The 25,821-nt window shown below is 37.1% G+C and overlaps 1 protein-coding gene across 1 annotated transcript in view; it reads left to right on the forward strand.

Annotated features, from left to right (window-relative positions):
* Window positions 1-2,449: 2,449 nt before the first annotated feature.
* LOC100780371 (cation-chloride cotransporter 1) overlaps window positions 2,450-25,821 on the forward strand; it is a 33,130-nt gene continuing 9,758 nt past the window's right edge. The window contains exons 1-9 of the mRNA XM_003533787.5: window positions 2,450-2,888; window positions 3,167-3,313; window positions 3,782-3,860; window positions 5,241-5,332; window positions 13,063-13,177; window positions 13,925-14,025; window positions 14,227-14,288; window positions 14,953-15,180; window positions 16,819-16,933. Coding sequence (XP_003533835.1) covers window positions 2,698-2,888; window positions 3,167-3,313; window positions 3,782-3,860; window positions 5,241-5,332; window positions 13,063-13,177; window positions 13,925-14,025; window positions 14,227-14,288; window positions 14,953-15,180; window positions 16,819-16,933 — 1,130 coding nt within the window. The 5' untranslated portion in view covers window positions 2,450-2,697. The remainder of the gene's footprint in view (window positions 2,889-3,166; window positions 3,314-3,781; window positions 3,861-5,240; window positions 5,333-13,062; window positions 13,178-13,924; window positions 14,026-14,226; window positions 14,289-14,952; window positions 15,181-16,818; window positions 16,934-25,821) is intronic.

Here is a 25,821-nt window from a genome sequence, read left to right on the forward strand (position 1 = left end):
CGGAGAAAGAATGAGACTATTAGCTTAGTTTATGTACTTGATTTATCTATCTTTTGTCTTTTATGTTTTTCCCCTCTCCTCTCATTTAATTGAAACAACATTTATTTTTTTGTATTGACATTTTCATTTTCACCCACTCCTTTTGTTCCTTTCGTTTTCTTCTTTTTTACTACACCCATCAAAAATTGGCCTTGCATCTGTTCTATTGGCTTTTGCATTTGGGTATTGTCATTCAATTTTTAATTTTGTGGTTTTTTTTTGTTTTGCTGACCTTTGTGAATACGTTTTTTCTTACATAAGTATTGGTTCATAAAAACATTTTTATTTTGTTTTTTGAATTCTCACAATACAATCACTATTGCATGCACATGTTATTTTTATTTTATTTTCAACATGAATATTAACTAAAATTGTTCTAAAACATTATTTTTAATACATGATTATAATTTTTTTTTTGCTGAATTAGATTAAAATTTATTTAGGATAAGAAAAGGTTATTTTTAAATAATATTATTTATAGAGATTACAAAATTATTTAACATAACAACAAATTATTTTTATAAACTGAAACATTTTATAAAACAAAGACTAAAACATTATTTTTTTATAAATGTAAATTATCTTTTATAATAAAAATATTACTTTCATATGCCCACTAAACATTTTTTAAAACAAACACTACAAAATTATTTTACAAAAAAACTCATTTTTTTTAAAGTGTCAATTATCTTTTATAATGAAAATATTACTTTCATATGTCCATTAATTATGCAAATTTAGTCCCTCTTCACAATAAAATACATCTAAAATAAAATTTTTCCTACAAAACCACAATATTTTTTAATTTATTTCCTATGTTTCTTTTATATAATTTAAATCAATTTTAAAATATTTTCAACACAATCAACTCAAGATACAAATTATCTTTATGTTATATACAAACAACATCCTGACAAATATTATTTATGTCACTTACAGTCAAATGATACAAACAACACCCTGACAAATATTATTTATGTCACTTACAGTCAAATGATACAAACAACACCTTGATAAATAGTATTTATTTCACTTAGAATAAAATACCGACCCGTACATCACACGGGCACTCCACTAATTACCATTAAAAAAAGTCCAAAACACATTCTTTTTGGCAATACATAGTTGAACTATGATTTGATTGCACTAGTGGGATGCAAATGCAAAAAAGCAGTTTTATTAGAATCGGACCAGACCGGCAGGTGGAATCGAATACATGACCAGTCCGGTTAAGTATTTAGATTGTTTGTGCATATGAAGGATGAACCAGTAAAAACAGCTTAATCTAACTTTAAATCGGTCAGAACCAGCATCACTCGGACCGGCCGATTTTAAATTTGGTGTTAATTTTAAATTTTAAAAATACACTATTTTATGTGATAAGACCTTCCACTCTCTCAATTTTCAATGTAAAACGTTACACGCAGAGTGTACATAGTTACTTTCACGTGCATATTGTACGTATTGTAGCTTTTATGTCACCTCATACTCCAACTCTCAAATGAAATAAGGATTCAGCAATGACCATCACTACCATATCTATATTTATTGGATACCACTAAGCCACTAAGCATTATTAAGCTTAGCATAAGTTACATTTTTTATTTATTAAACTTAATCTACAACTATAACTTGTTAAATATAATACAAGTATAATATAAATATATGCTATTAACGTTAATGTTTGGAATTTAGAAGTAAAGTTATATACATTTAGGTATTTTATCATGTCAATATAATTTATTTATTAATGTTAACTTTATTTATTATTTAGAATATTAGATACTTTATCATGATAATATAATTTTTAAATTTGGAGTATAAATTAATCAATAAAATTTTGTTAACTTTATATATTTTTAATTTTTAAATATATATTATGTTAAACCGATTGAATAAGTAATTTATCGATTTGACTACTGACCTATTAATTCAGTATCACAATAGTAAAAATAAAAATTAACTAAACTAATAATATAAGAGTATGTACAATGACTAATTTTTGTTTTTTCATTAATTATTCTAATTCTAACTCTTTTTTTTTATAACCCATTAAGATTCATTTTATTTTGTCACCATTAAAAGTCTCTTTGAGACATTTGTCTTCTTTGACAAACTAAGATGTATTTTTTTTCTACTTAATTCAAAATATACAAAAAATGTATTTTATTTTTAAAATATGAGTTGTTGCGCATACCTTTTATTGTTTATACATACTTTTGCTTTAGAGGTATATTCACACCCGACAAAATACTTTAAAAAATAAATAACAAAAAAATAAAAACAAATACATAGACATAAACGTCTTAGACATCTTGTAAAAAGAAAAATAAAAAAGTATTATTGGAAGTAATATCCCATTTATGTATTATTATATATATGAACACTTTTTATTCTCCAAAATTATTAATTTCATTTCCTCCCTCCAAACATTCATAAACTTCTTCTTCCTTATATTCCCACAATTCTTCTACTCCCATTTCCCATTGACCATCTCTCTTAGGGTCTTTACTCTTTTACCATTCTCATTTTAGTTATCGACTACGTAATCAAATCAAACACACAGTAATATAAACCGCTGGATCTGAGTTTTCCGTTGCATATTCGCCGTTTCTCCCTATCCTGGATACAGATTTGCGATTTGGATCTGAGAAGAGAATGGATCGAGAAAATGGCGACGGCGACATTGAAGGCGGTGGTGGCGCCGACGACGGTGGTTTTCGCTCTCCGATTGGTCGCAAGTACCACCCTGTCTTGGCCAACGATCGCGCGGTGCTCGAAATGTCCTCCATGGATCAGGGACCTTCTTCTTCCTCTTCCGCATTTCCAGATCAGCATCCTAATATCAGGTATTCGCCCTCTTCGCGATTTCGCCGATTTCGTTTCGTAACGGGAAACTCGTGCCCCTATCAGAAGAAATGCGAAATGAGTAAAAATTTGTTTGTGTTTGTGTGTGTGAATGCGATTGTGCGATGTTGTGAAGGAATCAAAGTTAGTCACTTGTGATGAGCTGATTTTGTGTGTTTTTGTGACAGAAATAAGAAAGCTAGTTCATTGTGATGAGTTGATGTTGTTGTTGTTTTTGTTCTGAGTTTTTTGTTTCTTTTACTTGTGGTTGTGTTGGCAGAAAAGTAAATACAAGTGTGAATGGTAGTTCGGATGCTAAAGAAGAGAACCCTTCTCATGAAAACCAACCTAATGGATCCCTGCAGCAGGAATCTAAACTGGAATTGTTTGGTTTTGATTCTCTTGTCAACATTCTTGGTCTCAAAAGGTATATATGGGCTTTCCTTGCTGCTACCGTCACTCCTCTTCAATCATTAGATGTTGCTTTTAAAGTTTGCATACAGTACTACTGTTATCCGTTTGAATTTGAGGGTGGATTGGATAAGCTTTGAAAGTAGCAATTTTGGGATTTTTTTTTGTTTTTTGTTTTTTTAAATTCAGAAGCCTTGGCTACTAATTTTGCCTGGGAGAAAAACACTGCAATAACTTGGTTTCAGTTTTTGCTTTTTTTATATGTTATCATCTAATTATTGTGAAGTGATTTGAGTATTTTTTGAGTAAAAATGATTTTTTTTTTCTCTTAAAAAAATCACAAAAAAATGGGCACTAAATCTAATTGTTTGCTACACTGGACGGGTGACTTTGATCAATGTGATTGTTAAATTTTTTGTGTGGAATTTTTTATTCTGTTTTTATGATGTTAAACAATGTTTATTGACTATATCCTGCCTTCCAGTATGACTGGTGAGCATGTTGCACAACCATCTAGTCCTAGAGATGGTGAGGATATTTCCATCACAGCTGGCTTGCCAAAGGTATGCTAATTTCTTGAGTAAATAAGTTTTCTTCCTTTCATTTGTATGCTATATATACTCTGTTAACAGCGATGACATATTCACATGTAGTCATTGATGAATATGTTGTGTTTTTTGGTTTGAACTTTTTTTTTTTGAACTGCAAAGATAATATATATATTAATCAAATAATAGTACCAGGGGTACTACATGATAAGAAGGAGATAATGTCTCCAGGAACATGAATCCAAAAATACAGAACACAAATGCCCTACAAGAAACCCCCATAACCCTTAACCCAGCAGACCACAAACTAAATAAAGGCCGTAGGCATGGCTGAGGACCATTGATGAAAAGGGGCATTGAAGTCCTTTTCCCACCCCCTCAGCCAGGACCAAGTGAGGAAGTTAGTGTTATCCACCAACTTAGAAATGTGGAAAGGCTGATTATGAAAGATCACATCATTTCGGTGCTTCCATATGGACCTTGTAGCTGCTATCCACCAAATTTTCCTTCTTGTATTCGAAGCCTTCGAACCTGCTATGGAAGGGTGCTGAAGGAAATGATCCATGGGCCTGCAGTGAAGAGCTCTATCCTCCTTAACCCAGGTGTTAAATTCCCACCACAAAGGCAGAAATTTTTGACAAGTGAAAAACAGATGGGAAGCAGATTCAGAATTGCTTTGACAGAAGGGGCATAAGTCATTGTGGATTTGAAAGAAAAACTTTAGAACATTTTCTGTCTGTATTTATAAGCAAAAAGATTAAGAAAAAATAATTTTGATTGTTCTGGTAGTGGTGACAAAACTATTGTGGATCTTTTATAATAATTAGTAATGAACAGTTTCTCTTTCCTCATGCTATATAGACTTTATACACACAACTAGTATTTATAATGAGTAATAGATGCAATGGGTGTTAGTTGATTGAGTGGAACAAATCTTCACCATTGGGTCTTGCAATGGTGATCTGGAGAGAAATTAACTAAAGTTAACATACTCCCATTGCAACTTATGAAGTCACAAAACATAATAATCTAATCCTACCAACCTGTGTGATTCAGTGGTCATGATTTATGGCTCTTACTTTCGCAATATGCTTCTGTTCTCACTTGATATGTCCCTTACATGCATGCACAAATAAATACTTCTATGCTACATTGGGGCTATTTTTTCTACTTGGTTAAGGTAAGTTGTTGATGAGACTTATAGCTGTGACTACTGTCTGCAGTGTGGAGTTGTAAATTGTAATTCACCAATCACCATACTTACTGACAGTTCAATAGAATTTTGGATCTATTTTTTGTCACTGAATAAGTTACATTTCCTATTTCACTTTGATTTTAATTTTGGACTCTTTTTTTTTTTTTGTCTTGACATAACATGTTTATTTAATTCTGCAGCCTGCTGCTCCTAAACTGGGTACGCTGATGGGTGTGTTTATTCCATGTTTACAAAGCATTTTGGGCATCATCTACTACATTCGTTTCTCTTGGTAACTTGTAAATTGGTTTAAATCTTGCTTTATATTTTAACTCGTTTGAAGCTTTTGAAACCAAATATCTGAACATTGGAGAGTGATAATTGAAATTCAAACAAATGTCTCAAGCATTATGATATTATAAGTTGGTATTTATATACAATTTAACAATTCAGATTCAAATTTAAAAGTTCGAAAGCCACAACTTCCTTATTTCTTTCATGTTTTGAGGGAATGGTCATTCATTTAGTTTGAAGTTTTGAGTTCACTTGTGAGTTGTGACAAAGGTTGAAATTTGATCCTCTTGTGAGATATGATCAAAATAGTGAGAAATGTGAACTTTAAAACCCCCAACTTGGCTCTTACACTTTGTTTTGAAACATTTCCATGAATACCTTTTCAATAGATTTATTTATTTATTGTTTATTCTAAAGTAAAGTGTATTTGTTAAGATTGAATAACTTATTTATCAAAATAGTGAGAAGTTATTTTTTGTTTTCATTAATAATTATAAATCTTAGAATGTGGGTTATGGCCTAACTCAAACCCAAAAGCTAGCTCAAAAGACGAGGGTTGCCCCTCACTTTTATATTATATCGTGGTACTATCTCTAGCCGATGTGAGATTTGGTTTTTCCCAATAATAAAAATGCCACATTAAAGATTGTACATAAAATGGTGAAAAGTAGGGTTGGGTATACAGATTGGCCCAACCCGTTTAAGGTCCAGTCCGCAAAACCCACATTTTAGACGGGCCAGATAAGTCCGGCCCATGAAATAAATAGACTTTTTATAAGACTGTATTCGGTCCGCCAAAGCCCGTGGATAACGTACGGGTCCACAAGCCCAAATTGTATTCAGAATTATTTTTAAAAACAATCTATCAAAATCTGGTAAACACAATCTATCGTGAAGGAGGTGTAATTGCGTAGGTGGGTGGCTCGCGGACTGAGGATGGAGGCCAGAGGCGCGACGGGTGGGTGGGGGTGGCTGAGGCACGACGTGTGAGTGGCCAGTGGGGGGAGGGGGGGGGGGGGGCAAAAAAAGGAAAACATAATGCCTTTTTCACCAATCACCATTTCTTGTACAATTTTTTTGAAAATTGGAAAGAAAATGAAAACATGGGGGGTTATTTTGTAATTAGTGAAAGCAAGAAATGAGAATAGACAATGTTTTTTCAAACCAAATAGAGGCTCTAAGCTTCCAAAACTTCTAATCTTCAAATATTCTACCTGCCTAGAAAATCTGGAACCTGCATCTTGTGTATAACTGTATATGATTCACAGAACACATTTAACATTTGTTATACTCTTATCAAGTGCTTGAAGTAATTCTACTAATTATGTAACATAGAACCTGTGATATGATTCTTATGTGAAATATGACACACATATGCATCATCTATTCATCCTAATTAAAATGTATTGTATACATGGCCTCATTAATTAAGCCCTTCTTGGCCTCTATGCTCAAATTAATTTTTATTTTTATAGGAGTATATATTTACTTGATAGACTGATTTTCCTTCCTCTATGTATAGAATTAACTTCACTCTATTGTAGTGCTGTAGTTAACTGACTAGAGTCAGTTGACAGTTAGAGTTAGTTGACGGTTACATTTTTGTAACTGCCTATATAAACTGAGACGTAACCTTTTTCTCATTGGGTTGAATCATATTTCACTTCACCTCAATTCTGTTAGTGATATTCTCTCTCTCTCTCTCTGAGATTTCTATATGTTATCATAGAGCTCTGTTTTTTTTTTTTTGCCTTCCAAAAAATAAAATAAAATAGAGCTCTGTTTTTTATCTTCATGGCTTCCGCTTCTGCTCCTCCTCCTCCGCCAGGGAACGGTGGCTCTCTGCTAGGTTCTTCGGCGGTTATCACTGCAAAGGAGTTTTCGCACTCTATTTCACAAAAGCTTACCAATTCCAATTATTTCCTTTGGTGTCAACAGGTTGAACCTGTTCTCAAAGGACATTGTCCTTTTCATCTTCTCACTGAACCGCAAATTCCGCCTCGATATCTCACCATTTCTGATCGTGATGCTGGTGTTGTTTCGTCTGAGATTTTGGTTTGTGAGCAACAAGATCAGCTCCTTCTGTTGAGGCTTCAATCCACTGTTTCTGCTGTGGTGCTTCCGCAGCTTGTCGGTTGCAAAACTGCCTGACATCTTTGGGACAAGCTTAACACACACTTTCACTCTATTGTTCGTGCGAAAAAGCGGCAACTCCGCAATGATTTACATAACATTTTTCTGAACAATAGTTCTATTTCTGACCATTTCTTTCGAATTCAAACAATTATTGATTCTCTCTCGTCGATTGGAGAACGTGTGTCTAAATCTGATCATGTTGACATTGTTCTTGATGGTTTACCAGATGAGTTTGAGTTGCTGTCACTTTTGTGAGTGGCAAGTTTGAGTGCTGTCTATTGATGAAGTCGCAACTCTCCTATTGGCTCATGAGACTCGAAGCGCTTGCAAGAAATCACTTGCCTCATCTGTAGCTTCCATTAATCTCTCTGAAGGAGCAGAACCTAATTTTAGCCAAATTCGGTGCACCAGGATTCTCATCCTCAAGCCTATGTTGCTCAAGGTTCTAGCTCATCGTCGCATTTTGGCATGAACTATAATAATTACAATGGTGGAAATAGGTACATTAACGCTGGCGCTGGCCGTGGTGGCAGTGGCAACGGCGGCTGGAATTTTAATCGTGGTGGTTGCAATGGTGGCCACAACAGAGGTTGATTTGCTCATATCCAGTGCCAAATCTGTCATAAATATGGTCATGGGGCTTCTTACTGTCATCATAGGCACAATGATGATTATGTTCCTACTCAGCCTATGGATTATCCCATTCAGTATCCTGATCAGAATCAATCTCAGACCTCTGCTAACTCCAATCAGAACACTAATTCCCATCAGATACAACAGTCTCATCAGTCTCAGTACAATCAGTACCCCCAGAACACTAACTTTCCTCAAGCCAATCTGACAAGTGTTCCTTCAGCCCCTTCTATGAGTTGGTATCCTGATTCAGGGGTCTCTCACCATGTCGCAAATGTTTCTCAGAATATTCATCAAACCATTCCCTTTGAAGGACCAGATCAAATTACAATTGGTAATGGTCAAGGTTTGAATATCAACTCTTCAGGTTTATCCTTCTTCTCAACTCCTTTTAATTCCAAAATTCCCCTTGTTCTTCATAACCTCCTGTTTGTTCCTTCCATTGCCAAAAATTTAATCAGTGCCAGTCAATTCTGTTGGGGTAATTCTGTATTTTTTGAGTTTCATTCTGAATTCTGTTTGGTCAAATCTCAGGTCTCTATAGAGGTGCTCCTTAAAGGGATGGTAGGCTGTGATGGTCTCTATCAATTCCCTGATTTGTTTCAGTCAGCTAGACAGCAACTCAAGCCCTCTTTTACTGTCAATTCTATTTCTGCTGCTGGCTCAGAACCTGTGCCAACTGCTTCTTCTCCGCATTCTGTTTCACCTAGTGTGAATAGAATCAATCCTAGTGTATCTCGTGTAAATACTCTCTCTAATAGTGATCTTTCTTTTGCCACTTGGCATTCTAGATTAGGTCACCCTAGTGGTGACACTATGAAACTTTTATCCAAATTGTGTAATATTCCCATTATGAATAAAACAGCTTCTGATTTTTGTTCTCACTGTTGCGTTGGGCAGGTCTCATCATCTCCCCTATTCCCCTTCCCTTAGTGTGTATTCTAATCCTTTTGACCTCATTTATACAGATTTGTGGGATCCTTCACCTGTCTTGTCCAACACTGGTTACAGCTATTATGTAACCTTTGTTGATGCTCACACTCGATTTTCTTGGCTTTATTTGTTGAGAAATAAATCTGAGACTCTTGATCTGTTCAAACAGTTTCACACTTCGGTTAAAACTCAATTAAATTTACCTATTAAAGCTGTTCAGTCTGACTTGGGGGGGTGGGGGGAGTACAAACCCTTTACTAAATTTCTTGCAGAACTTGGTGTGCAACATAGATTGATCTGTCCCCACACTCATCATCAGAATGGAGTTGAGGAAAGAAAGCACCGACACATACTTGAAACTGCCCTAACTATGTTATCTCAGGCCACTATGTCTCTTGAGTACAGGGACCATGCTGTTACTTCTGCTGTGTATCTTATCAATCGTCTTCCATCATCCTCTATTAATCAAGAGGTGCCTTATCAGCGATTGTTCAACAGACTCCCAGATTATAAGTTCTTGAAAGTGTTTGGATGTGCCTGTTATCCTCTTCTTCGCCTGTACAATCAGAATAAACTTCAGCCGAGGTCTCAGGAGTGCCTTTTTCTAGGTTATTCTCTCTCTCACAAGGGTTACAAGTGCATGGCTGAAGATGGAAGGATGTATATTTCAAAGGATGTGATATTTTGATGAGTTGACCATTCCTTTTCCTAGGCTGTTTGGAGAACCAGACTCAGTATCCTCAACTACTGCTGCTGTTTCTTCCTCTCATCAGACCTTAACAGTTCTGTCTATACCTCCAACAGGAGTCACTCCTCCCACCCTTGACAACCCTACTCCTGCAGAACAAGTGGATAATGATTCCTCACCAGCTATTTCAACTTCAGTGGGAACAAATTCTGTTTCAGATACTGACTCTCAGCCAGCACCAGCACCAGCACCCACTGTAGCTGCTCCCACTCCAGCAGTTCTTGTCAGACCTGATAGCAATCATCCTATGTGCACTCAAGCCAAGGCTGGTGTAGTTAAACCCAGGTTGCAGCCTACTCTTCTTTTAGCTCATGCTGAGCCCAGATCTACAAAGTCTGCTCTTTCTTATCCAACATGGCTGGCAGCTATGAAAAATGAGTATGAGGCCTTGATGAAAAATGGTACTTGGTCTTTCACTGCTCTTCCTTCCAATAGGTCCCGTGTAGGTTGCAAATGGGTTTTTCGAGTCAAAGAAAATCCTGATGGCACTGTCAATAAATGCAAAGCCAGACTAGTGGCTAAAGGCTTTCACCAGCAACTTGGTTTTGATTAAAATGAGACATTTTCTCCTGTAATCAAACCAGTTACTGTCAAAATTCTTCTTTCTCTTGCTGTCATTCTCAAGTGGAGTCTTCAGCAGTTAGATGTCAATAATGCTTTTCTCAATGGTGTTCTTGAAGAGGATATCTACATGAGTCAGCCCCCTGGATTTGAAGATTCCAACAAACAGATTGTGTGTAAGTTGCATAAGGCAATTTATGCTCTCAAACAAGCTCCTAGAGCTTGGTTTGATAAACTAAAGGTCACTCTTCGGTTTCAGTTCAGGTCCCACAAGTGTGATTCCTCCATTTTTGTTTACACTGATTCCAGAAATACTGTTATCTACATGCTTGAGTATGTAGATGACATTATTGTCACCGGGAACAATCCTATGTTCATCAAGTCCTTAGTCACCAAACTCAACACTGAGTTCTCACTCAAAGACCTGGGGAATCTTAACTATTTTCTGGGAATTGAAGTCTGACCTCAGCCCAATGGTGCTCTTATTCTGACTCGGTCTAAGTACATTAGAGATTTATTGGGTAAAACAAAAATGAATGAGGCCAATCATATTTCTTCTCCAATGGTTGGAGGCTGCAAGTTGACTCTTAGATTCTTAGAATGTGGGTTTAGGCCTAAATTAACCCCAAAAGCGCTCAAGGGGTGAGAGTTGCCCCTCACTTATATACTATTACTTGGCTTTATCTTTAGCCGATGTGGGATTTGGGTTTTTCCCAATACATCCCCTCATGCCCAACACTTCTTGGGCTTGGTGCATGGATAACAATGGTGGGTGACCCTTTTGAATAATATTGGATATGTTTTGATACCATCTTAGATTCCTAGAATGTGGGTTTAGGCCTAACTCAACCCCAAAAGCTAGCTCTAGGGGTAAGGGTTGCCCCTCACTTATATACTCTTACTTGGCTTTATCTTTAGCCGATGTGGGACTTGGATTTTTTCCAATACATTCCCTCATGCCCAGCACTTCTTGGGCTTGGTGCGTGGATAACAATGGTGGGTGATCCTTTTGAGTAATATTGGATATGCTCCGATACCATCTTAGATTCTTAGAATGTGGGTTTAGGCCTAACTCAACCCCAAAAGCTAGCTTTAGGGGTGAGGGTTGTCCCTCATTTATATACTCTTGGCTTTATCTTTAGCCGATGTGGAACTTGGATTTTTCCCAACATTAACTAAGTTAGGGTATGTGCCTTTCCTTGATCCCACTCTATACAAGTCTATTGTGGGAGCCTTGCAGTATGCCACCATCACTTGACCTGAAATCAGTTTCTCTGTTAACAAATAGTACATGTCAGATCCATCAGAACAGCATTGGGCAGCAGTAAAACGAATTCTCAGGTATCTAGCTGGTACCGTCAACTTTGGTTTGAAGTTTCTCCCTCCCTCTACTGGACCTCCCTTTACAGTTCATTCTTATTGTGATGCTGACTGGGCATCTGATCCTGACGACAGAAGGTCAACTTCTGGTGCAGCCATCTTTTTTGGCTCAAATTTAGTTTCTTGGTGGTCAAAGAAACAGTCTGTTGTTGCAAGGTCCAGTACAGAGGCTGAATATCACAGTCTAGCCTTAGCCACTGCAGAAGTCACATGATTAGGTCACTGCTGTCTGAACTGCACATTCCTCATCACTCTCCAGTCATCTTTTGTGACAATCTGAGCACCGTTGCTCTTGCTCACAATCCTGTTATGCACTCTGAAACCAAGCATATGGAATTGGATCTATTCTTTGTTAGAGAAAAAGTTTTGGAGAAGCAACTTCAAGTGGTTCATGTTCCTGCCATTGATCAGAAGGCTGATATTTTGATAAAGGCTTTGACTGAAAAATTCACTTCCAACCTCTAATGAGCTTGGGGGGGGGGGGGGTATAGGAGTATATTTACTCGATAGGCTGATTTTCCTTCTTCTATGTATAGAATTAACTTCAGTCTATTGTACTGCTGTAGTTAACTGACTAGAGTCAGTTGACAGTTACATCTGTGTAACTGCCTATATAAACTGAGGTGTAACCTTTTTCTCATTGGGTTGAATAATATTTCACTTCACCTCAATTCTGTTAATGATATTTTCTCTCTCTCTCTCTGAGATTTCTATAACTTTCAGCTGTGTTTTCCCCTCTCCCCAGGCCACTGGGTTCACTATAAAAGGTTTTTGATGAAACAATGAGGCTTGAAACTGTGCAGTGTGTGATCTTTGTTATTCTTTGGGCATTTAGTTGGACCGATTGCATGCATCTTTAAGTGGAGTTCCTTTCCCCTATATTGACAGTGTTATGATCTTATCTGTTCCGTAGTTCGTGGCCCATGGTTTTATCATGGGCGGTGGCATGTCCAACTTACAAAGGGGTTGGGATGCCCTACTGGCCTACTACATTCCTATTCCCCCCAGCTCTCGTGGATACCTCATACCTTATTATGTTTACGTTTTTTTTATTCTTTTCAATAGGGCTTCAATTTTCTGTGCTGAAATTAAAAAAGAGAAAACCAAATGATGAGAATTATGTTCTGATTTTAATCACTAACTTAACGATACTGATTAACCTTTTCAAATTACAGTGAGTATAACTTACAATAAGTTGATCATTATTCATTATTTTCTATGTGATCCTGTATTTTAATTATTGTAATATTTGTTTGCTCTCCTTTGATATTTTGCATTTTGTCGTTAAATTAGGTAAAGTTTGGATGTTTTCTTTTCAATAATTATCACTGTTGTAGGATTGTTGGTATGGCTGGCATAGGAGAGACATTGCTGCTTGTTTCTTTATGTGGCACTTGTACATTCCTTACTTCAATATCATTGAGTGCTATTGCAACCAATGGAGCCATGAAGGTATGCATTGTATGAGTAAGTTGAGCTATTGCTTATTTGGTATGACTACAGTCTTCTTTTCAAAATCTGATTGTTAAAATTAAGTATACCTTATACGTATCTTTCTTTTGGATTATTTCACAAATTTAAACTGTATTTGTTAGTTAATTTGAAAAAAAGGAGTTTGTTGTCATGTCTTGCTTAAGTTATGAGACTAGTACAATTGATTTGTGACAAGGTAATGCCCGAGTATTTAATATTTAGTGGCTATTAGGTGCATAGGATATAATTGGGCCAACTCGAATTTTCTCTCTAAAAACCATTGAATGTGGGATTAGTCAAACTAGGGAAGGATGTGAAGACTCCTTGTGGTCTTATGATAACAATAATAATGACAACAAGTCTTTTCTCTTAGTTGGTGTCAGATATCTGGATGATTAAATGCACTATTGTGTTTTGTTGAAAACCAATTCAAAAAGGTCATTTAGATCCCAGGCAGTGTTTGGCCAAACTCTTTCTCCTTAAAAGGAGAATTTAGGTCAAGCACAATTTTATTTTTAGTATGTTCTGTGAGATTTTTATTTATTTCTTTATCCTTTTTTTAGTTTTAATTTTGTGTTTGAAATAGCTCAATAAAATATCTTCTCGAGTGATCTCTTGTACAAACAAAAGCAGTTTATTAAAAAAAAGAAGCAAATCCTAACATGCATTAAGTAGGCTCTATTAATAAATGATATAGTTTAGTATTTTCTTGTGTATGTTCTGTAGGGTGGGGGACCTTACTATCTCATAGGCCGTGCCCTTGGTCCTGAAGTTGGAGTTAGCATTGGTCTATGCTTTTTCCTGGGAAATGCTGTTGCCGGAGCACTGTAAGTGTATAATATGAATATATATATATATATATATATATATATATATATATATTTTTTTTTTTTTTAAATTTTAAACTGTTGAAAGGAAATCAGGCTAGGAGGATGATGTATCAAATCTTACCAAATTGTAGTCATGATAGCTTGATATGTACCGTGCAATTAATTCTGAAGTTCTTTGTCTGTTGCTTATGGTTCTAGTTATATATTGGGAGCTGTAGAAACATTTTTGAAAGCAGTTCCTTCTGCTGGGATTTTTAGAGGTAACGAGTCTCATTTTTTTTTGGAACTAATTGTATTTTATGCATGCTGTTTATTTTTAAATGCATGTTATTTAGTAGTTGCAGAAGATTGGTATTTTGTGGTATTAGTTTTGCATATATCCTCTCCAACTTTCATTATCATATAAGTAATTTAGTCAGCAACAAATTTTGCCTCAAACTTTGGTGTAATCTACTGAAATTATGGATTTGTGTCATTGTGCTGATATATATGTGGGATACAAAGAGAAATTTTGTTTGTGTGTGTGTGTATTTACTTTAATGGTTTTTTATTTTGACATGTTAAAAAGACGCTTTCTAAATGATAAAGATAAATGTGCGTAAAGGCCATCAAACTGTGATTGTTTTTTCCATCACATTTTTCCTCAGTGACTATAACTCAGGACCCTTTGCATTGATCACCATGAAAAAGGGAATAGCAAGAGTCACTATTCTCTTTTAAGATTAACGAAAACACCCTGTGCAATAATTTCTTTTTCATTTCTTTGATTTTGAGGTTTATTATACTAAAGGGTTCTATAGTCCTTTATATCTTGACTTAAATTAAAGCATTATGTTTGAAGTGAGCAATTGATCGTTTAATGATTTATTATTATTATTATTATTATTATTATTATTATTATATTTTTTTGTATTGCAAGTGCAGAGACTATCACTCAAGTTAATGGTACTGCAATTGCACGACCAATACAGAGTCCAAGTTCACATGACCTGCAGATATATGGGATTGTTTTGACTATTCTGTTATGCTTTATTGTATTTGGAGGAGTGAAGATGATAAATCGGGTTGCACCTGCTTTTCTCATACCTGTTTTATTCTCAGTCGTCTGCATATTTTTGGGAATATTTTTGGCAGGGAAGGATCATCCTTCAGGTTTGTATTTTGCTCTGTCCCCTTTTCCCAATTTTCCACTGCTGGCTTGTCCTTCTGCAACCACTTTTCTGTTGATAGAAGATCCATGTTTTAGCTTTATCCAGCATTAGCTTACATGTAGAGTTGTAGACCTTTTTGTCAAGAAACTTTCTCAATCTGGTAACACTTGGGTTGGTTTTCAGGAATACGAAACATAACTTTTGGGCTTTTTGCTTCATTTAATTTCTTGCTAGGGTAAGACTATTGTGTCTCTTTTACACATAACCTGTTATCAAAAGGATGAAATGAAAGGAATATCAAGAACACTGATTATGCCGTAGGTGTAAGCGTAACTAAATATTCCAGAGTTTGGACTTAAAACACTTTTAATTTCAGTGTAATGGACATTTTATTTCTAATCTAAATCTAAAAGGGAAGATTAGTTTTGAGTGAACATACTAGTGCTGAATACACTCTGTTAAATTATATACAAAAAAAATTAAACTATCTCAATTTCCTAAGATACCATGAATGCAGGCTAATTATAAAAGTGTGGAAGTAATTAAGATAATACTAAGTTATTTATAATTCCAACATACTCTAATCAAGGTTCTCTTTTTACAGTGTGTTTACTTTATTTTATTTTGGACAAATTATTCTTTTTGGCCAGATTTTTGAAAGAGCTTTTTATCAAAAAAAGTATTTCTCCAAATTTAAGTGTTACCAAACACTCTCTTTGAGCTTCCGTTTGAGATGAAATTTGATTGATAGAGAAGCTACTGAGTTTCAGTCTCTCTCATTCTTGTTTGATCCTGCTCATTTTCTGTCAATGCTAATGGGACACTTTATTCTTTGTGTTATCTTTGCAGTCCTTATTTCAGTTTCTAATTTACTCTGAAATCATCAGCTTTTTCATGTCAAATGTAGGGATTTGCATATCTATAGGTCGACTTTGTGAACCTGAAGAACCCAAACCAATCCAACCTCTAAAAATTGATTAGGTTTGGGTGGTCAGATAAAGAGTGGTGACCTGATAGTGTTTGATTATTTTTGTTTCTGATTATGTGTGTGTGTGTGTGTGTGTGTGTGTGTGTATGTGTGTAATTTTTAAATGATTGTTTAAATTTTCTTATGTGACCCAGTGATCCTCCCCGGACAACCCAGACCTAATCAGGTTAAGCATAAAAAATTCACAAAAAAAGCGACCTGAATTCAGTTGGTTTGGACTAATTTTTTTTCCCCAAACTTGACCTAACACAACCCTCAGTCAATCCTAGAAAAATGTATTTGGAAGTCCAAATCTGCCTAAAATTGTGTTTTGTTTGGAAAGCAGTATTAAATAGGATCCCTTTTTTGTTTTTTGGAGACAAACAAATTTAGTAAAGAGGCAAAGAGTATAACTAACAATTTGACATGAGTGATAAGAAACACTCCAGCAGAAGCAGGAAATAGAATCAAATCTGGCCAATGATTAGGGAAACATTACTCTTTAGGATTGGTAACTTGCTATTTCGTAGGGATTTGTTGCTATTACTCCTTGTTGTTGACTATTGAGGATTTATTTTCTTTCATTCTTCCATGTTTTTTTTTTGTTTTTCATATTTACGTTTACTGATTTAGTTCATTTCATTTTCCCCCTCTTTGCCTTATTTAATCCAGAGGGAATTACTGGGTTGAGTTCGGATACATTTAAAGAAAATTGGAGTTCAGATTATCAAAGGACTAACAATGCTGGAATTCCAGAAACTGATGGCTCGGTAACCTGGAATTTCAAGTAAGACTTTATGGCGTTTTCTCATGTGTTTATATCCTTATTCCCTTGTGGGCTTTGCCTTTTAGTCTGTAAATAATTTGTGGGCAAACTGTTTTTAATAACTTTTGACAACTGACCAAGTGTTACATGGTGAATCTAAGCAACATGATAACAGTATGAGTTTGATTAGACTAAATCTGAAGGTGTTATGCTGAATACCTAGTGTGGCTATAGTGTGGCTCAATTTTTTTCAAATTTTTTTTCGTGCAAATTCTATTTCTTGATGTTGTAAATGATTTCAAAACCTTTTATCCAAACATTTCAATTTTGGCACTGGAGATTTTTAGAGTGGTTTATTTCATCTTTTAAGTAGTTGTTGGATTCCATAGCTAGGGAAACCTAGTGAACAAGGCTCCCACCAGGTGGGTTTGGGGAAGGTAGATATATACAGCCTCCCCCCTCCCAAAAGAGAGGCTAAGCAGAGAGGCTGTTTCTAGGATTTGAACCTATAACCTCTGGGCATCTTGCACCAAGGCTTACCTCAACTTATTGGATATTATGCTGAGTTGATAGAAAGGATGTTAGACAGTTAAAAGATATTATTGTTATTGTTGTATTGTATAAGGGGGCTTGAAAATCTCTCTTCTAGAGGTTGACCTTTTTTTTTTTTGGAAGGCGAAATATATATTATATTATTGATTTAGATAAAACAGTACAAGTGGTACTGAACAAAGAAAATACAAAGCACCTCTGGTGCTGCCTCCCAAAATAACCCAAACTAACCCATCAAGAGAACATCACCACATAGGTTAACCAAAGGACTCCGATATATTAGAGGACCAATGGTTGAAACTACTGTTAAAACCTTTCTCTCTAGCTTTTATCCAAGACCAAGCTGTAAACATAGCCTCCTCCATGACTTTAGAGTAATCAAAAGGTTTTCCTTGAAAGATCAAGATATTCCTATGGTGCCATATGGTACTAGTTAGAGCCACCCACCACCCACACCATCTGCTTTGATTTATATTAACACCAAATCCTTCACAAAATTGAGCTAAATGGCTTGCTGGGGAAGCTGGAAGAGGTCCTACAGCCCTGACCCATCCCATGGATTCCCACCACAGGGGCATAATCCTTTTACAATTAAAAAAGAGGTGACCCACTTCCTCCTGCTCTTGACCACAGAGAGGGCACCCTTCATCTTGGAGAAGCACATTTCTTCTTAGCAAATTACCCTTAGTGGGTAACCTGTCCTTAAGAAGTCTCCAAGTGAAGACTGCTGCTCTTGGAGGAACTTTCAACTTCCAAATTAATTTGAAGATGCTGACATCCGAACCTGAGGCATTGTTGTTCAGCATTAATCTATAAGCCGACTTGGTGGAGTACACACCACTAGATTCAGCTTTCCATCTCATAGTGTCCTGCAAGTATCTCTGGATAGGAATAGAATTAATCTCCTCCATAAAGTTGACTGCCAAATCATTTTCATGGTCAAATAAATTCCTCCTCCATTTAAAATCCCATCTCCAGCTATCTTCATAGAAGGTCCCCATTTTTTAAATGATACTATGCTGCTGTCTGCTAATCATATAGAGTGAATTATACTTCTGCTGCAGATTGAATTCTTCCCCTAACCAGCTGTCTGTCCAGAAGTGTATTCTATCACCCCCACCAACACTCCATGCCATGTTTTGATGAAAAATGCTGTGCTCAGGCTGGTGATAAATCTTCCTCAGATCCCTCCACCAATATGAGCTTCCCCTCTTATCTCTGCCCATCTGGAACTGATTCCAACCTCCATATTTGGAATTTATGATTCTAACCCATAACTGCTGCTGATCAGTAGCTAATGCCCAAATCCATTTGCCCAGCAAAGCTTCATTGAATTTAGGAATATCTTTAATCCCTAAACCTCCTTCCTCCCTAGGTAGGCAAACAACCTCCCATTTTACCCAAGGGATTTTCTTGTAGTCCTTATCTCCCCCCCACAAAAAATTTCTCTGCAGTGCTACCAATCTATGAACTACCTTTTGGGGGATCTTGAAGAAGGATAGAAGATATATTGGTAGAGCATTAAGGACCGAATTGATTAGGGTCACCCTTCCTGCCATGGATAAATTTTTCTGCGCCCATTTAGATAATGTGGATTCACATTTAGTGATCAAAGGCTCCCACACAACCCTGCTTGAGGGTTTAGCTCCAACAGGAATACCTAAATAACAGAAGGGGATTTCCAATTGTCTACAATTCAGGGTTTGAGCAGCCTGACTTATCCAATTGACCCTACCTCCTATAATCCCAAACTGACTTTTAGCATAGTTAATCTTCAGACCTGAAGCCAATTCAAAACCTCTGAGCATAGCTTTCAAAACTAAGACATTCTCCCAAACAGCTTCACCCACAAAGACTGTGTCATCTGCATATTGTAAAATATTAGTGGGTTCCTTTGTCTTCCCAACCATGTAACTTCTGTATAAGTTTTTCTGAATTGCTTCCCTCATCAATCCTGTGATGCCTTCTCCAACTATATTGAAAAGTAAGGGGGCTAAAGGATCCCCTTGCCTCAAGCCTCTAGTAGGAGCAAACTCCTTTGTAGGGCTGCCATTAACGAGGATGGAGATGGTTGCTGAACTGAGGCAGGTTGAAATCCAGTGTCTCCATTTGGGACAAAATCCCATTCTTTGCAGCATGTAGTCCAAGAAACCCCATGAGACTGAGTCGTAGGCCTTTTCAAAGTCCACGTTGAAAACCATAGCTGGCTTCTTACTTCTACAAGCTTCCTCAATCACCTCATTGAGAATTACAATTCCATGAAGGATGTGTCTGTCTTTGATGAAGGCTGTTTGTCTCTCATCAATAAGGTCAGATATAACATTCCTCAATCTATTTGCTAATAACTTAGCTATCACCTTGTACATACACCCAATCAAGGAGATTGGTCTGTAATCATCAAAGGTCTGAGGGTGTTTAACTTTGGGAATTAGGGCCAAGAAGGAAGCATTACTGCCTCTAGGGAAGCAGCCATGCACATGAAATTCATCTATAAATCTTCTAAAGTCAGTTTTCAGCACTCCCCAAAATTCTTTAATGAAATTGAAGTTGAAACCATCGGGTCCAGGGCATTTGTCCCCACCACAACTCCACACTGCTTCTTTGATCTCATGATCCAAGAAAGGGGCAATCAATTCCTCCCTCTGCCTTTGATTAATTGAAGAGAAATGAACTCCATCAAGGGTGGGTCTGCGAATATGCTGTTCAGTGAATCTGCTGAGGAAAAACTTCACAGCTTCATTCTTAACTTCACTGGGGTTCTGAACCCATTCACCCTGAATGAGAATTCCATGAAGGCCATTACAATGTCTCCTGAAATTTATCACTTTGTGGAAGTAAGAAGAGTTGCTGTCCCCTTCTTTTAACCATTTAGCTCTAGATTTCTGTCTTAAAAGAGATTCAAAAGCAGTTGAAGCCTCCCACAACTCTTGCTGCAACTCTCTCTTAGCCTTAATCTCAACCTCGGACAGACTTCTATTAGATGCTATATCCTCCACTTCATTTAGCTTCTTCTGGATTTTGTGAATCCCCTTATCATTGACAAACCCAGAGTCTTTACTCCACTTCCTTATGGCCTCTTTCAGATATTTCAATTGACCTTATCATAAATATAATTTATATTCACATGCATATATGAATGTTGACCCAATAGTGGAGATGTTAAATTTGGAGTTTATTCTATGTTGATTTTTGGTTGAAGGATTGTGGAGTGTGTCTAGAGCAAAGATTTTAAAACTTGAGAGCTGCAGATGACAGTTTTTTTACACTTAATATTGGACGATAAGTCCTAATTCCTTATGTTGTAGGAAACCCGTTATATGGAACCATTTTTTACCCAACGTTGCTGGTTTTGCTTTAACAAGCTTTAGATTGCTATTTTTTCCCTCCTTATGTTCTTTTCCAATACTTAGAAAGCAATATTTTGTAATTCGTATTAATTATGTGCCCATTTTTCTTGAAATTTACTATCTTGTAGGGGTGGGCATGGATTTGATTTTCATAAGTCCAATCCAGATCCATTTAAATGGATTGGATTTTAAATCCAGATCCATATTTTGTAAAAAAAACAATTTGGATTGTTTGGATCCATCTTAAATCCAGTTTTAAAATCAAAAACCATTTTTGCCTGAACTTAATCGAGGCAATTTTTGGCCGATGTCGGGCGCTGTACTTTTTGGTCGACATTGGTCAGAGCTATTTTCAGCTGACATCAGTTAGGATGACTATTTTTGGTCGATCTTGGTTAGGCTATTTTCGACCGACCTCAACCGGGACAATTTTTGATGACATCGGCCTGGGCATTTTTAGACCGTTGTCGACTAGGGCATTTTTTGTTCAATGTCGGTCAAGGATGTTTCTGGCCGATTTCGGCTAAGGTTATTTTTTTGGTCAAGGTTGGTTAAGATTTTTTTTGGCTGATATCGATCGATGATATTTTTCGACCTACGTCAGCCAAAAAATAGCCGCAACTGGCACCGACCAGAAAATAGTATATAGGTACTCGAGTTTCGTTGTTTGTTTCTTATAATATAACAAATTCATAGTTTCAGACATATCTTGTTACTCAGTCATCATTATTGACTTTTAGTATCATGTTTTCTGGGACCATTTACTGCAAGTCTGTGACTTGAATTTCACAAGGGTTGATTCTTTCAGTGGAAAGTAGAATATTGGAAAAGACTTAAGACTTAAGATGGGTTTTTGTTAGTTCCAGTAGACAGTAACTAATAGGAATTTGTCAATTTGTAACTTATAGATGGGAAGCCACAAGGACAATGGCTGGGAATGGAATTTCACATGGAGAAGACCTCTGTTTGACAGTGAAATTGATAGGGCAGTCAGTTTTCTAATTGAGGTCCAACATAAGGTTATCCAGCAACAAGGATCTGATGGGTGGGAGTGGCTTGGAGACCCAACTGGCCAATATTCAGCTCATACTGCCTATAATATGCTTGGGGAAGGATTAGAAACTGGAATACAGGATGACTGTTTCACAAAATTATGGAGCATAAAGGTCCCAAGCAGAATAACTGTCTTTGCATGGAGGCTAATTAGGGATAGATTACCTACAAGGCTAAATTTACAGTGGAGACAAGTGCAGCTCACAGACATATTATGCCCTTTTTGCAGAAACAAAGAGGAGGATGCAGCTCATCTATTCCTACATTGTAGCAAAATCCAACCTATTTGGTGGGAAGCTATGTCTTGGCTGAACTTAAAAGGTGCTATCCCCCTCACCCCCAAACAACATTTTCAGCAACATATAGATATTCAAGTTGATGGTGTTCGGATCAAGAGGTGGCAATGCTGGTGGATGGCACTAACGTGGTCTATTTGGAAGCTAAGGAATAGCATAGTGTTCTCTAATGCAACTTTCAATGCTAATAAATTGTTTGAAGATGCAACATTCATTCTCTGGACTTGGCTTATGAACTTTGAGAAAGATTTCTCTATTCACTTTAACCAATGGTCCAGTAGCATTAGACAGGGATTTTATTTCAGTAGAGGATAGATCATTGTGGGTTACTAAATGTAATTTTCATATGCACCCATAGAAAGGTTCTCTCTCAGAATATACATGTCTGATCGTGGAACCTTTTGTATGGTGCTCTTAAGGCTGTAATTTAGTACCTCTGGTACTCTAAGTTATATTAATACAATATTATCTTTGCTGAGCAAAAAAAAAAATCAGTATATGTTGCCACCTGACTTTTACTGATGCATATTTCTTTTTTTTTTTTTGCTCAGCAAAAATAGAAATGTTATTACTATGAGGAAGTACCAGTGGTACTATAAGTACAATAGGCTGTAGGGATCCAACTAGTTCCATTAATTACAGAACCAGAGAAGATACACCTAACAGAATTACATAGATTCATCATGTGGTAGCCCCTACTAGTTACTAAACCCTTCCTTTAAATTAGTGGACCATTGGTTAAAATGTACTACAAAATCCTTCTCCATGGATTTGACCCACGTCCAAATTAAGAGGACAGCATCATCCATCAATTTGCTTCCATCAAAACTTCCATTTTGAAAAACTATTCTGTTTCTATGCTGCCATATTGTTCTTGTGAGAGCAATCCACCAGCATTTCCATCTTGTAGCCTTCTTTCCCTGATTTTTCCCGATTCCATGTTTCAAGAAGTGATCCCTTGGGTTTTGAGGTAGAGCTGTAGTGAGGTTAACCCAAGACAATGACTCCCACCATAGAGGGAGGATGTTGGTGCAGTTGAAGAATAGGTGAGTAGCCTCCTCCTCTTCAATTCTACAGAAAGGGCACAGGGTATCTATTACCATCACTTGTCTCCTTCTTAGGTTTGACTTTGTTGGTAGTCTATCCCTAATTAGCCTCCAGGCAAACACCACAGACTTAGCTGGAATTTTGAGTTTCCATAGCTCCACAAAATCTGAATTCTGATCTGCCCCCTCTACTCCTCTCCTTATTAGGTCATACCCTGTTTTTGTTGAATAATGTCCACTTGAGTCGTGTTTCCATATCCAAATGTCCTCCTTTTGAAGGTGTAGTTGCTGCTGTGATATCTCCCCAATAAAGGAATCCGCCATTGCCACTTCACTGTCAAAAAGGGGTCTCCTCCAATTAAAACTCCATTCCCATCCGCTACTCGGGTTACTCCTCAGCTTCATAATGGTTTGATTTTGCTGGCACGAGATCTGATACAACCTTGGGTATTTCTCCATTAGCAGTGCTCCAGATTCCAGCCAGTGGTCCTCCCAAAATCTAAATTTATCTCCCCTGCCCACCTTCCAAACTGTTTCCATTTTAATTACACTGTTGGGCTGTTGCTGTTGTGATGAGAGCAGGTCCTTCCACCAAGTAGAATCAAATCTGCTCTTTGTTCCTTCCTCAAGTGTCCTCCACCCACCATACTTTGAGTTGAGTAGCTTGACCCATTGATCCTCCTGCTTGTGGAAGAGCTCCCAACGCCATTTCCCTAGCAAAGCTGAATTAAAAGTCTTGAGATCTTTGATTCTGAGGCCGCCTTTCTCTTTTGGTAAACACACTGTCTTCCAATTGACCCCAGCTATCTTCCTTTGATCCGGACCTCCTCCCTATAGGAATTTTCGCTGAATGACTTCCAGTTTTGCAATTACTTTTGACGGGACCCTGAAAAAAGAGAAAAAATAAATGGGAATTGCTGTTAGGATAGAATTAATGAGAGTCACTCTCCCCCCGAAGGACATGTGTCTGTGTTTCCATGTGGCTAACTTTCCCTCACATTTTCTGATTATAGGATCCCAAAACACACTACACCTTGGATTATCCCGAATGGGGATGCCCAGATACTTAAATGGCAAGGACAAAATTCTGCAATTAAGGTATTCAGCCGCCTCCTTCCGCCATTGATTAGACTTCCCAATTACCCCGAAACTGCTCTTTACGAAGTTTATCTTCAAGCCGGATACAAGATCGAAGCTTCTCAGTATCGACTTAATTGTCTTCACATTCTGCATTGTGGCTTCACCAAAGAAAATGGTGTCATCTGCATATTGCAGAATATTAATCGGTGTTCTGTCCTTTCCCACACAAAAGCTGCTGAAGAGGCCCTTAGCCAATGCTTCTCTCATTAAGCCAGTTAAACCTTTCGTAACAATATTGAAGAGTAGAGGCGCTAGTGGGTCACCTTGCCGCAGACCTCTGAGGAATGAATTCATGTGTAGGGCTGCCATTAACCAGCACGGAAATTGAGGCTGATTTAAGACAGCCCTCTATCCAGCTAATCCATTTGGGGCAAAATCCTAATCTGTTCATCATATATGATAGGAACATCCACGATACAGAATCGTAGGCTCTTTCGTAATCCACTTTGAATACCAAGCATGACTTATGGCATCTCCGCGCTTCTTCCACTGCCTCATTAGCAATCAATACGCTGTGCAGCAGTTGTCTTCCACTTATGAAAGTTGACTGCCTGTCATCGATTATTGCTGGCAACACCTTCTTCCGTCTATTTGCTAGAAGCTTAGACACAATCTTATAAACACAACCTATTAGAGAAATAGGTCTATATTCATTGAGATTTTGTGGATTTTTTCGCTTTGGAATCAGGGTAATAAAGGATGCATTGCTGCCCCTCGGGAAGACCCTGTTTGCATGGAATTCAGTGAGAAAACAGATGATGTCGGGCTTTAGAATCTCCTAGAACTGTTTTACAAATTTACAATTTAGGCCATCCGGTCCCGGGCTTTTTTCGCTTCCGCAGTCCCATACTGCCGCCCTGATTTCTTCCTCCAAAAAAGCTCCCACCAACATATCATTTTGCTGCTGTCCAATGGCCCTAAAACTGATTCCATTGAGGACTGGTCTGCACTGATCAGGTTCAATGAATTTGTTATTAAAGAAACTGCAAATCTCCTCTTTCACTTTTATGGGGTCATCTACCCATGATCCATCTATGAGTAATCCTCTGATTGCATTCTTTGTGCGTCTAGCGTTCATCAACAAGTGGAAGTAGCGTGTATTGCAGTCCCTTTCCTTAATCCACCTTATCCTTGCCTTTTGTCTCATCAAGGATTCGTGAGAATGTGCCGTCGACCATAGCTCCTCTTGTAGCTTTTTACGAGTCATCATTTCATGAGGATAGCTGTCTACTACTGCTTGCGTCTTCCAATTTGTTTAAATTGTCTTCGATTCTTTGTACTCTATTCAATGAATCTCCAAACTGCTCCCTGTTCCACACCTTCATTGCCTCCTTCAGTTTTTTAATTTTTACCTTGAGTGCAAAGCCTCCCCAGCCTGTTGGTTGTGTGTTTGACCAGCACTGTTTAACATTCTGTTCAAATGATTTTTCTTTCAACCAACAATCAAACACCCTAAATGGTTTTGACACTCAATC

The sequence above is a fragment of the Glycine max genome, chromosome 9 (genome assembly GCF_000004515.6).
Source record: "Glycine max cultivar Williams 82 chromosome 9, Glycine_max_v4.0, whole genome shotgun sequence".
NCBI classification, from domain to species: Eukaryota; Viridiplantae; Streptophyta; class Magnoliopsida; order Fabales; family Fabaceae; genus Glycine; species Glycine max.